Source organism: Vicia villosa, unplaced genomic scaffold (assembly GCF_029867415.1).
Source record: "Vicia villosa cultivar HV-30 ecotype Madison, WI unplaced genomic scaffold, Vvil1.0 ctg.001884F_1_1, whole genome shotgun sequence".
Taxonomy (NCBI): domain Eukaryota; kingdom Viridiplantae; phylum Streptophyta; class Magnoliopsida; order Fabales; family Fabaceae; genus Vicia; species Vicia villosa.
This window is the reverse complement of record NW_026705763.1, coordinates 271,129-285,842: the sequence shown is the minus strand read 5'-3', so window position 1 is coordinate 285,842 and position 14,714 is coordinate 271,129. Positions and strand designations below refer to the sequence as shown.

The 14,714-nt window shown below is 34.5% G+C and overlaps 1 protein-coding gene across 1 annotated transcript; it reads right to left on the bottom strand.

The window, feature by feature from the left end:
• Positions 1-1,043: 1,043 nt before the first annotated feature.
• LOC131637002 (uncharacterized) lies at positions 1,044-3,867 on the bottom strand. Its single transcript, XM_058907571.1, has 11 exons — positions 3,730-3,867; positions 3,110-3,377; positions 2,940-3,030; positions 2,713-2,856; positions 2,318-2,462; positions 2,067-2,224; positions 1,872-1,992; positions 1,610-1,780; positions 1,485-1,523; positions 1,338-1,391; positions 1,044-1,208 (listed from the first exon to the last, which is right to left on the bottom strand). Exons 1-11 carry the CDS (start codon positions 3,865-3,867, stop codon positions 1,044-1,046), a joined length of 1,494 nt encoding a protein of 497 aa, XP_058763554.1.
• Between the last annotated feature and the right edge of the window lie 10,847 nt (positions 3,868-14,714).

Below are 14,714 nucleotides of genomic sequence, written 5' to 3'. Positions count from 1 at the left end.
AATGCAATGCTGTACGGAACACGCAAAGCATTAAATGCACTCAACGGTCATCTTCTCAACGCCTATAAATATGAAGTTCTGATGAGAAGCAAGGTTACAAAATTCTTAACAACTCTGAACGAAAATTAACTTGCTGAAACGCTGTTCATTCAAAGCTCAGAATCTTCATCAACTCACTACATTGCTGTTGTAATATCTTAGTGAGATTAAGCTTAAACTGTAAGAGAAATATCACAGTTGTGATTATAGCTTTTAAGAAGCATTTGTAAACTCTTAGAATTGATTACATTAAGTTGTAAGGAACTAGAGTGATCGTGTGATCAGTATACTCTAGGAAGTCTTGGCAGTTGGCTGAGCAGTTTGTAACTAGAGTGATCAGGTTGATCAGTAGACTCTAGAGAAAGTCTTAGGAGTGAACTAAGCAGTTGTTCCTGGAGTGATCAAGTTGTGATCAGAAGACTCTGGAAGACTTAGTTGCGGACTAAGTGGAGAACCATTGTAATCCGTGCGATTAGTGGATTAAATCCTCAGTTGAGGTAAATCATCTCTGCGGGGGTGGACTGGAGTAGCTTCGTTAACAGCGAACCAGGATAAAAATAATTGTGCAATTTATTTTTATCGTCCAAGATTTAAAGTCACACTTATTCAATCCCCCCCTTTCTAAGTGTTTTTCTATCCTTCAAACCTTGATGTAATTATATGGACATTATAAAGAGCAATTTAAGAAAGAAGCAAGAAGTACAATACTTGTTTACAACAATATGAAAACATAGATGAGAACCAGGATTTTGTAAAAACTTATAATTTCTTTCTGAAATTAGATGGACATTATAAAGTGCAGAATGAGATAGAGTATGGTTAGAGGGAAGTGGTAATAAAGATTAGGAAATAGTTCTACAACAATAAGCAAGAAGTATAATATTTCACAACCATTGTCTAGACTGAAAAGTAGTTATGTGTTTTGTGGGAAATGAAAACCTCAGAACAGGTTACTTAATCATATTACGAAAGAAGGTTTTCACAAAATCTTCATGGAAAGCAATCTAATTCTCCAGTTTGATATGTTTTTTCAATTTTGTTGAAGACTGTTGTCCTTCAGACGTCTGGGACAAAGGAGTAATGTCTTGTGATTCATGTGGAGCAATCCGTTTGGCAGCTGATGTTTGTGTAAGCGGTTCCGACAATGTATTAGACGTAATATCGGTTTCCTGATAAGAAGAAGATTCCACACAATTGGCATATAGCATAAGTCAGTGGAATAATACAAATGTATACTTATTAAAGAACGGATTGTATTAAATATTATGCGGACAGAACATCTTTGGAATGGGTATTACCGGAATGATGTCCCAATCGTCCAATTGAGAAGCTTCAGCAACACTCTCATTGTTCTTAAAGAATACAAAAGAAAAAAGAGTGATTTTTTCAAACAAATTAAACATAAATGAGAAATGTCAAATTTAAAAAGGCGTCATCCAACATACCTGGGTTAGATTAGGAGTGGTTATACTCTGGGAATTAGGCTAATAAAAAAACACATAAATTAGGAGTGGTTTATACATTTACAATGTTTATATATGTACATTATAAAGCAGCAAAATACACGTACCAATTCCTGGCCAAAGGAACGCAGTATATCCCTTTTAACAATGTCATCCTCAAGTATAGACATAACAGATCCATTGTCCCAGTCAGGTTGCCATTTGACTTTGAAAACCATGGTCATTCCAACTAAAGTATCAAGTGCCGCAGGGAACTCAAGAGGGTCCGTAATGCCAGCCTTTGATAACAAATAAATATGTGAGTAAAGAGTTTCACAGATGATAGAAGTCAACGATGTAAAAGCTCAAGGTAGAATGGTATGATAAAACCTCAATCAAGTTAGTGCGCATCTGAGCAGCAGTGACCTTCAAAAGTTGAAAAGCTTCACGGTCCCATATTACAAAGGTAGCTTTAGTTCCAGCATTAAAAACCTCAATTAAAATTTTATACCTGTTGTACATTGAGGTGGTGAGTATACAGTTATGTATGTAAATGAAAAATTCATAGAATAGGTATCATGTTACCTGTAAATTGCAGTTTCTGTTTTGTGGCCAAGCGGACATTCATAAGGTGGTAGCATTCCTTTGGCAACCCTAGGACACTCATGACATGCTTGGTAATACCATCCACCTTGAGCAGCTTTCAGTTTGGTGATCGTTGCCACGGTAACACATTGAGCCAGCTGAAAATGTAACGATAGATAATGAAACAACTTTGGCCCAGTAAAAGGAATAATAATGAGATAAAAAGAAGTCAAAACCTCCTTGAGTTTTACAATATCAGCCAAAGGATGTACAGTTGCCTTATACATAAGCTTATCATAAAGACTGTGCTGAGAAGAATTTGAGTATTGTGACATAGTTTGGGACTGCAAACTCAAAGCTTGGCTTGAAGATTCCGATTCAGTGTATTTTGGTAGGCTAAAAAAAAGATAAAAACAAATCAATCATACAGGAGTTTTGATGTTAATCATACATGAGAAATGGGAGATAAAAAGTAACCTTCCAATAAAATCTTTTATCTAAGGTAAGTCATCATTGACATGCAACTTTGTAACGTTGAAAGTGTTGGAAACAGACAATGGATACTTTCCTAATGTTGAAATCGAAGAATAAAGTTAGTTAGATTATTGTAAATATATAAATAAACAGTATGATAAATATGTTGTACATGTATAATAAAATGAGACCTTCTTCCTTGACTTTTGCATATTGCAAAACAATTATGATTGGAGTGGTATCCTTTCGATTCTTACTGAAATCATGGAACTGCACTGCATATCCTTCCCACAAAGTGCAATTCAAAATGTTGTTCCTAAACAAAATAAAAGAATATTCAAAGGTTAGTATGACATATAAGAAAGGATTAGCAGCAAGTTGAATAACCGGTTTGCATACGACAAATCTTTCAACAATAGATTGATCTGCTGTTTCTTGCCCCCTTGTTGAAGTTGGGTGTAACCAATTTCTGTCACCATTCCAATGACATCTGTTAAAAAAATCACAAAATACAATATAATAAGAAATATGTTTAGTACATCAAGTAAATGAAGTTTATCTGTTCATACCTATTAGAACATCCTTTTTCCAATTCCCAGTCATGATATCAGTAAAAGAAGTGAATATAAGTGGCTTTGCAGGAATATCATGTTTATTCTTGTCTGTAACAGATGTACCACCAGTAAATGTCAACATAAACTTGTGATCTGAAGGCTTGAAAATTAAATCATTAAGAGAGACTTGAAAGTTTGAGATTGTATAAGTGTTGTCAACGGTTAATAGTGAATCATAGGCTTGTTTAAAAGGATGTGGAACTTTGACGTGGATGTCACAACCCTGCATGATAGACGAAAAAGCAAACATTTAAAGAGCAACAATTAACGAAAAGTGGAAACACATATGAACAAAGATATTAGTTGAAGAAAGTTACAAAGATAAACCACAAGAATGTTGGATATCAATATTTGTGTTTGCAGCTTAGAAGATGTCAAACCGGGTTTGCAGAAACAAAAAAAAAACAGAAACATGATATAAAATGAACAAAAAGCAGTGATTCATATAAAATGGAGGTTAAAAAAAAGGACCAATACAAAGAGAGTTAATGATATAAACCCAACTCAAAAAATGCAGGAACATAAAAACAAACGATAAACAGTATACAGCAAATGAGACGGATAGAGATGCTTACATCTTTGTCAACGACAACCAACTCAAAATGTTCCTTGTTCTTATTAACAACTGTCCATTTGTGATGGATACGAACAGCAAGTTTCCAAAGCTCCTTCGTATCATTAATGTTCTTCACAGGCTCAAACGGTCTAGCCATGAAAATCTACAAAACCAGTAAATGGGAAAAGTGAAAAGTGAAGAAAGAAAAGAGGAAAGAAAGAAAGAGAAGAGGAAAGAAAGATTGATACCTGTTATTGGTTTTTTTGTGTTAGGTTTGATCCGGACAGACCAGGTAGATGGGAAAAGTGAAGAAAGAGAAGAGAAAAGAAAGAAAGAGAAGGAAAGAAAGAATGATACCTGCAAACAGTGTATTCATTGGGAAGACCATGATTGCTGTTGCTGTTTTGCAGAGAAAACTTTTCTACTTTTTCTCGTCCATATGCAACCGGTTCATGGCTTGAATAATATAAAATAATGGAGACAGCGAAGGAATGGCACAAAAGGTCCCAATTATGTAACTAATACCATCTAATTGCCTGACAAATGATTACTTTGGACCTAATTTTCCCCCATAAGTGATATTTGTCACTTAATAAAGCTAGGGTTAAGTTGTATAATCCAGCACAGTTTTCTTTCTTATATTAAAGACTAAAACAAGTAGTAAAAGCTTTGAAAAAAACAAATCAAACACGGTGGAAATAGAGGAACAAAGGCGGTGATGTTGATGAACTCACGGCGGCTCACCGAAGCTCACAGCGATCGGAGCTCCTCCGTCGCGGTGGCCGGAGGTAAAAAAATACGGAGTCGAAATCCTTTTACATCATTATATTCGTTTTATTCTCCTTATTTGAAATATCAACTCAAAAATTTCAGAAAATAACCGGAAGAAACAAGATCTACAAAAGAAATTTGAAAGTTCTAAACTCAAAATGTAGCACAATCAGTGCAAGAGTCACGAAAGTAAAGAGGAATTCGGGTTCAGAAGATGGAAGGCAACCTTTTAGTGTCAAGAACTGAAAGAACGGCGGAGGTTAAGAGCTCCGGCGCGGTGGTTCAGTGTTTTCCGGCGAGGGAGTTTGAAGTTCCGGCGAGGATTTTTGAGCTCAGGTGATTTTTTTTAGGGGTGATCGCGGTGCGGTTTGGGCGGTTTTGACGAAAAAAATCATCCGAACCGCAAGAGAAAAAATCATGCGGTTTGGTTTGGTTCGGTTGGCTTTTAAAAAAAATCCGAACCAAACCAAACCAACCTAATGCGGTTTGGTTCGGTGCGGTTGGTTCGGTTTTTTAGAAATATTTTATTGAACCATTCATATACATATAGATGATAACGAAACTTTGTATTTAGACATTCATACACTATTAAATAACAACAAAACCCGTCATATTTTGACAATAACTTTCTATTTAATATGTAAAAATTAAATTAGACAAAAGTGGAATAATAAACCTAAAATAATAGTATAAACTAATATAAAAATTATTAGAATAAAACAAAAAAATAGAAGATACGAGAGATTACTGAAGGTGAAAAAGAAAAAACAAAAGAGTTGAGAGATTAGAGAAGAAGATGTGTGATAAAAACGAAACTGAAATATGGAACATTTGCCTAAAAATGAGAAGGTGAAAAAGAAAGAATATAAGAGAGTAGAGATTATAGAAAAAGAGGGAAAATGTATGTGGCAAAGAAGACGCGATAATGCTATTAGAGATTTGAGAAGATCGAGACTAAAATCATGTGTAAGGATGAGAAAATTGTTTGTAATCATAAGATTAAAGTATTATAGATTTAAGTTTGGGTTGGATGTGAGTTAAGTAAAAGTTAGGTTGTAACATAATGCGGTTTGATTCGGTTTGGTTCGGTTTATAAAATACAAACCGCAAACCAAACCGAACCATGCGGTTTTGTTAAAAGATGACCCAAACTAATCCGAACCAAATGCGGTTTTTTGCGGTTTCGGTTTGGTTTGGTTTGGTTTGCGGTTTTCTATTGGGTTGGTTTGGTTTTGATCACCCCTAATTTTTTTTATGATTTTCTCTGAGTAAGTCTGAAAAGGTTCTGACCAAAAAGTTTCCTTGTGTCAGTGGATTGAATGCTTATATAGAGTCAGAGTTCTTGGGTTTTTGCTCTGAATCTTGGGCTGAGAAGTAATTTCAGATGCAGAGTTATTTTTGTTATGAAGCCCATTCCGAAAATTGTTTGCTGTAGCCCTTTTTTCAGATTTTTCTTGTACCATTGTGACGTTAATTTCATGCTAAATGGGCCTTGATTGAGCATCTTTGAAACTAACAGTGATATTGTAATTTTGTTGGAAAAAATGACGATTGTTAAAGCTTGTAAACCATGAAATATTATGATCCTTTCAATCTTTAAATTCCTTTTACAAATTTGTTGTTGCTTTGCTTGAATTAACCATTGTGATATTGGTTGATTGAATCTTTGAATGCTAACTTTAATTTCATCATATTTTCGTGTAATGAGGAATCATGTTGATTAGCATAAAGATGGAATCTTTGAAGATAAACATACACCAAGACCTTTGATTGCAACTCGAAGAACGAAGAGCCATGTCCACGGAGAACTTGTGAAGTGATTCACCAAATTACAACTTTGTAACATGAATGTACAAGACTCGTATCCATTGTAATGATAATGATGTAATTTCTAGGATTGGGACACCTTGTAATTTGGAATGAGTTATGAACTTGAATGGACTTTCATAAATTTCTTTATAACTTGAATTTTTGAATTGAATTCTTGAATGAGAATATCTTCCTTAGAAATGGTCCTCGAGGGATTTGTAATTCTTGAATAAACTTTGAACTTGAATCTTGAATTTGAGACTTGAAATGGTTTCTTGAAAAGATTTGAAATCTTTGAATAATCATGTCCTTATCAAAAGAACATTGGAAGCAAAAATCCAACTTCAATTCACAAGTAATAAATGGCACATTTTGCATTCACCATTCTATCGGAAACTCGAGAACAATGTGACCGTAGATTATAGGTCACAACCCTGAGATACAAACCTTTGAGAATTAGCATTTGTCTTGAACATCTCACAACCCTAATTAAAGAACAATCACCTGAGCTCCTTGATTCAAACCCTTGTCTGGTAAAGAAACAAAATAAAAAAAAAAAAGACATTTTTTTGAATATTGATTAATGGTTAGTGAAAATATAAAGACTATAAATAAATAAAAATACGAGAAAAGAGGTGTCTGATGATTCCCTTGAAGGTGAGCTAGAAAAGAAATAGGTACCAAAGAATCTCGTAAATGATTTTGATGTGATTTAAGCAGAGCCTGAGATGCGGGATCTTAAGGTCAAAAATTGGGGTATGACACAACCATATCAAGCGTTTTTGGTTGAACCCATCCACATACAAGAAGCATATTTCAACACATTCTCAGATTGAAATCTAAACTAAATCAGCCTATTCCAAGGGCAGAATAGGGAGACACCAAAAAGGAAAACCTCCTTATCAGATCACATTATATGTCAACATTTCGCTGTCCTTACATTTACTAGCAATTGCTGGTACTAGTGAAGTCTTCAACATAACAGCCAAGCATACTACTGAAGACAAGATCAGAATCTGCATATTCTGATCCACACAATCAAAATTCCTTCTTCTGACAACCATATTGATCCTTAAACATAATCCTAGACCTCCTTCAAGGATAATCGACGAATGATGTTACAACATCATTCAGGACATCTGCTTTTCTACACATAACCCAACCGATTGGTTCTTGATTTACCATTTAAAGAACTCGTTCAGCTTTATAGTCCTTATATGAAGAAGATCTCAAAAGATCACACCTTCTGCAGCTTATTTAGGTTGTCACAAATACCTGAACACCAGATGAGAGAAATAAGCTCTCATACACTTTTTGACGAATTTAGAAGTCTTATTTGTATCCACACATTAGATAAGTACCCAGCTCTCGATAAGGTCTTTACCATCAGTCACATGCACCAGATCCGACTAACACCTAACTCTCGACAAGGTATTTTTCATATGGGGAAAACTTCCTCAAGACATTTGTTCTCACATCCATCTTTTTCATATTCTTGGCAGACAAAGATCCTTCGCAACATTCCAGACTTGGTCAGAGACTAGACTTCAACTCCGTCATGGTTAGACATTCTAGCTTTGGAACCCCATGGTGAACAGCAATACTCACCCCATAATCTTCAAAGCAACTTCCTTTTCAGAGGAAGCACACACCTTGAGATGATGTCCCGACATCAGATAAGACATCAATCTTCATTATATGGAGTCCACCAATTACTATCGTTCTAGAGATAACACCCATAGCAACTCCATACAAAAAATCTTGAGGGAGAACACAAGAGCATAACATACTTCAGCAGCTGATCAATTATGCAGAAAAATCAGTAGCTATCACCATGCACCAAAGAATTTCTTTATAAGCAAGTTTCAGACCACCTGTCTGACTGTAAGGTGCTATCCTTCTACACCAAAAAAGGATATTCCCTCTTCAAGTAGACCATAATAACCATGGTATTTACTGATCTTCATACCATGAACAGACTGTCCAAACAAGTCTGCTTCTCCCATTCTTAAGCCTTAAGAAATTCATCCCAAGTATCTTGGATGATACCAATAGACCACTGGCTGAATCACACCATGACTGTAAGTTAATTTTCCAAAATATTAACTTAACTTAGGTTGATGCATCTCCATTGCATACAACCCCTTTTATGTCTCTCCTAATTTATCAAAACAAGAGTTCCATGTTCTCATAGACTTGACAAGTGATATCAAGTTTGAGTAAACAACCTCTATCATGTTTGAAAGAAACACCATTCGTACATATTGAGAAAAATAAATTCTCAATAAATAGATGCCAAGACATTATAGCTGACATCTCAAGAAACTCAAAATCTAGATTTGGAATTCTTCATCATCAACTGCTATGAACTCCTTGAGAATCAGACATTCTTCTCCTAAATAGCAGCACACCATGTGGTTAGTGCACACCCACACAAAACTCTCTCAACAGAATATGTTCCATGGCCACAAAAAAGATTCCATAAATCCGTCTCCTTTGATCAGAAGGATCTCCCATATATTAGAGAGAATGACATAAGAATTTGACCTTCATATTCAAAAACCTGGTTGTGATAACAAAATTCTCTTGGGCACTGAATCTCATCCTTTGCACTTCCTACTTACTTGAATAAGAAATAAACAAAATCAAGAAGTAGACAATTTGATTGACCATCATTCAACCAACCAATCTAAGACATGTTTTCTGGACAGACATCTTAGATACACAACCCAGATGTCTCCTCTTCCAATCAGGGGTAGGTTCCAACCATATGTGATCATCACACATTTGTTCAGCACCTATAGCATTTGTTATGGAGCAGGAATCCACACACTTGCTAACAAAATGTCCCAACATTCGGTAGGAAATTAGTTCCCTTCTTATGAAACACAAACAATGAGCTTAGTTCTGAAGCCATCCCTGCTTACAGACAAGCACAACAACCCTTTGTCACCTTCAAGGTTCACAAAAATCCAAGCTCCAGTTACACCAACACCAGCAAGACTTAGAATCACTTTCCTAATTAGGTCAAGTATTAGGAAGACCCTTTTAGAAACCAAAATAAATGGCTCTAATTATTCTTCAATAGTCTATCAAATGCAAGTCAGGCTTCTTGAAAAATACACCAATCACACACTAAAGTGCCTTTTTGAGTGGACTTGAGAGATAAAACTCAAGTATTGTTGGCAACTTTACACGGTTGATTGAAAAATAGTCTTGCGCACCTCCTATCACCATAGCATAAACCTGCTGAGGAGGTCAAACCCAAATGTTTTTCCAAGAAAACACCTTACTTGGGACCACTGGGGTTACATCAGATACCATGCAACGGAATACACAGACACAACCTCCTCAACATCCTTCAGGCACAACATACACATTTGCACAACCCTCCAGGTGCAACCGGTAACATAGGTTTGAAAATAAATCAAACCATACAGCAGCTTATAACCAAAGCTACACGCCTGCAAAATAACAAACAGGTCCAATTCTGACATTGTCATGAATAGTCCATCCTTCACTTCTAGGAACCATTCAAACAACAATATGGATTTTTCCCAGTTCAAAAACCTTTTCAGTAGGTACCATCTAGTTTGCCCATAACCAGAAAGTATCTTCCCTAGGATCTCACCCCAAAAATAGAACAGGATGCCTACTCTGATACCAATTGAAATTTTGGTATGTCAGATTCCAGATGTCGTACGAAGTGCTGAGACATCTGATCTAAACAGAACACATCTGCAAGATATACACAATAATGAAAGGTAAATAACATACAAGAGTTGTTAACCCAGTTCGGTGTACAACAACACCTACTCTGAAGGCTATTAAGCCGGGGAGAAGATTCCACTATCTGTAGTATCAAATTGTAGATTACACAACAACCACACCCGATTACAACCTACACTCTTAATCCCTACCAATGCAATACTTCTACCTAGGACTCACCTAGGTTTGAGGCCCTCCTCAAATCCCTTTAATCACAGACAGTGATAAACAACAATATCAATCAATTTCAGAAGACGCACTTCCATGACCAAACCTAGCCAAGACTCTTGACTAAGAACAATAACTTAGAGTTGCTTCAAAGCTTCCTCAAAGAACAATACACCTCTTACCTATAGGCTTCAAGGTGGACAATACTTCTCTTGCTTCACAGTTTCGACAAGAACATAGTAACCTTCCCACAATCCGGGAGATTCACCTTAACAAATCCTAAACTCTACATCTTGAGCCATCAAAGGACTAGGTTACAAACCCTTCTATTTACAACCTGTACCCAACTGGATTTGGGCTTCTAAACACAACTAATATGCTGTTACAAACCTACAGTAACTTCTACTACAAAAAGGTCTTCAATTATTTAGCTTCCAAAAATATCTCCATATTTAGAAACTATATATATTCTGATTGAACTTTCTGACCTGTTAAGAATACCTCCATATATGATTGCATCATATCCCTGAATATTCTGCAATAATCTGTAATTGTTAAATCATAACAGGTTTAACTGATTAACTACAACTCAGGTATGCTTCTTCATAGGACATCTCATATGACATGTTGTCTCTGATTGTTGGACCATTTCAACACAACATGTCTTAACATGAGATAGGGCTTCTTGCTCAAGCTGTTCCTATCAGCAAGTTAATTCAGCCTAACTAAACAAACTGCTGCTTTATTTGTTTAACAAAAATTAATGTCAATCCTAAAACCATGGAACTAACAATTGAGAATACGAAGTTAGGACGTCGGCATAATTTATTTTGTATTGATATTGTAGCATATTTTACATATGTATATATTTTATTGAGTATAATATTTTAAAATGTCAACAAATTATGTTTTTTTTTTCTAAATCTCATCGGTTTTTTCAAAATTTGGTTTGTACAGGATTTTTCAAAATATTTAATAGGTCTTATAGGTAATTGGATTTTTCGAAAAATCCGATATAAGTGTATCGGATTTCTCAAACTAACAGTACATCAGCTCTAGATTTATAAAAAAAAAAAAAAAACTGTTTTTTATCCACAAATTTTACACATTCTATGGTTTTTTACCAACAACTTAAACAATATTTGGGAATTCCATAGTTTTGCAAAATATTTTTTCAAAAAGTTTGATATTTTTTCATCCAAACTAAAAAATTGACAAAAAAAATTATGATACTTTTCCGAAAAATCCGATAATGGCATACACTTTTCAAAGATTCAAATTTTTTTAAAAAGGACATAAGGGGGCAATTGCAACCCTCGTGTGAGGGGATAGGATTCAGTAACTTTACTGTGGACGTGACTTCGTGACTTTAGGCAAAATTGAAGAGAAATAAAGGATTAAAATAGATTATATCTTGAGAGAGAAAATTTGATTTAGAGAGAGATAGAGGAAAAGTCACAAAGTCACCACATCATAAAGTCACCCAAACCTTCTCCTCGTGTGAGGGTGTCAAAGTGGAGTCTCAATGCCACGTCAAGATAGGGTGTCAAAGTGGAGTCTCAATGCCACGTCAAGACAGGGTGTCAAGTCAAGGTAGGGTTTCAGAATAAAATCTCATTTGGATGAATCACTTAATTTCCTTACCTTTGAAAGACTCTTTCTCATTTTGTTATATTTCAAACATCGAATGGATATGTGAAAATTAAGGAAAATAGATAAAGTTTAGATATTCTTCTTCATTACACACCAACGTAATATTCTCGTGATTTTCTACTATATTATACTATATACTATATATTATACTACATACTATATATTATACCCATTTTCCTTCTATATACTACAAAATCTTTTATTTTTAGTGAGTATTTTCTTATACTTGTTTTGGATTATATTCTACGATTCTGGAATTATTTTCAGTCCATTCTTGAATTCTTATCAAAATCATACACATGTATATATATGTATGAAGATTTGATTTATTAATATCAATATTATCAGAAACAATCTAATAGTAAATATGAATGCTTGTAGCAAATGTGGTGACTCTAGGGTTTGTGACTGTGGTGAAGGTAACAGTAATGGTGTTACCATGGGGAGTGCTGCTTCAAAGAAACAGCAAAAACTAAAACAACCTAAGATTCTGAAAAGGGGTCCCGGGGTTGCTGAACTTGAGAAAATCTTGAGAGAACAAGAGCCAGCAAGTGATTTGCCACCACCACAAAGAGGAAGCAACGGAGGGTTTTCGATTTCGTTGTCGTGGCCCAGTCCGGATTCAAGTGTTATGCAGTCTCATGTACCATCGTTGTCCCTGGGCGTTGGATCTATGTATGGTGGTGGAGAATCTAGCGAACGAGAACTGTTTGCTATGAATCATGCTGCATGGGAGTCAAATGGAATCCAATCTGATGATTCTGGAAGTTCTCCTACGAATCTGTCTACTGCTATGGTGAGGTTTTACTAGAAAGCTTGCTACAATCGAAGTTTATCTGATGCCATTTTTAATATGACTACAATCGAAGTTGCAGTTTGGAACTTATTTTGAGTTGTAGACTGCAATTTAAAACCCTGTCAGTATAAATATTGTCGGTTAATTCAATGTTTTAACACTTTAGATTAGAAAATTAAAAAAAAAAAAATTAATCTATACACTCAATTTAGTGTGGATTTTTTATTTTATTTTGTGTTGTTATATCATTATTATTATTATTTTGACCTAGGGTTTTAATTAATGTGTGTGTACCTGAAGTTTTAATGGTAAATCTACGTAATTTTATATATGCAGATTAATCAGTTTCAAGGGAATTTCATGCCACAGGATGAACAAAAGGTACACATGCTTCTGCTATTTGATGTTTCTATTAAGCATAAGCAATATATGTTGGTAGTTTATCTTTTGTCTTACACAACCAAAAATTTAACTAATGATGGTTACATGGTATTCTATAAATATTTAACTGATGCGGGTAAGATTATCAAGATCTTGATCTAGATCGTAAAATCTTATGATTTCACGATCTTACTGTCCAACGATTCAGATTTTAAATAGAATCATGCGTGGTACTAAAATTGTGAAAAAAATCATTTTACCGGTGCAAATATTTTCTATGATAAATGGTAATAAAGTATAAAAACCTAATCACTTGTGTTCAAAGAATATGAAAATGGATCAATTTCCTACGAGCATACTTGCTACCAAATTATCATGTAAAAATACTTCAAATAATTTGTATTATTTTTCATTTTAGTAGTATTTTATGATTTTTGTTATTATCTTATTTCTTACAATTTTTTCACCCATCTCGATCTTATAAAAATAATTGAAATAACGCAAACTAACACTTCATCTTTGGACAAATCTCTGATTCTACAGTTCATTGAAAATGATGGTGTTAGCAGCCACAATCACACAGATGAGTATTACAGGTAATAATGTCTTAATTATAAATTACTGAATTTTTTTATCACTAACTTTTTCTTTCTTATCTTTTTTCCATTCAAAGAAACTAAAGTTTATCATTTGTCATACTAAATTCTCTTCATGTATTATCTAGTGATGCACAATGGGGCAGCACTTTGGAGATCAATAACCAACAGTTCCATTCTGAGTATGATGTCTCCGGTGATGCGAACTTTCTACAATATGTTGTTTCTGAAATTCCTCCACCTCCGATGCCTTCGTCTCCAAGTGTTCATTTTGATGGACATGGTGGTAGACCTTACTTTAACTTCTTAGCAGTGAAGGAAGAAGAAGAGCTGACTGGTACAGATAGTGATGGCATTGATCTTACATTGAAGCTCTGAGTTGGAAATTTCGAAGAATAATGCTTTTTTTATTAGATTGTAATATTCCACCTTCGTTTCTTTGTTCGAGAATAATCATAATACTTTTGACTAAATTAGTAGAAGACCCGTGCGTCCGCACGGGTATCGCAAAACTTAAGATGTAAAACGAACGAAAAATGTAAAACAAAGTTTAAAAGCACGGTAGAGAAATGTATAGTTTCATCCACAATATCATAGAGTATATATATTATAATTAAAATAACCTCAAAACAATGTTTTATAAATATACTGAATGATTGTTTAAATAAAAAATATAGATAGATATGCAATATTAATAAATTTGTCTACATGAGTACTTCGACTATAGATGAAAGTGGATATTGTAGTGTAACAAAAGAATCTGACAAGAATAGAAATAAAAGAATTATCAGTAAATCAAAAATGATAAATTCGAAAATATGTATGCAATTGGTAATAACAATGACAATATGTATGGTTTTATAAGTGTAATACCTGAATAATTGCCATGCTGAATTGTTAGAAGTGAGATTGCCGAACATCTTCGTTGATGTTATAATTGTTTTTCCTTGCAAAAAAAATAAAAAGTACGTATTAAAAACCCCATTATGAAGGGTAAAAATTGATACATTTAAATTATTCATTAACGGAAATAAATAATTGCAACTATAAGAAGGAGAATAC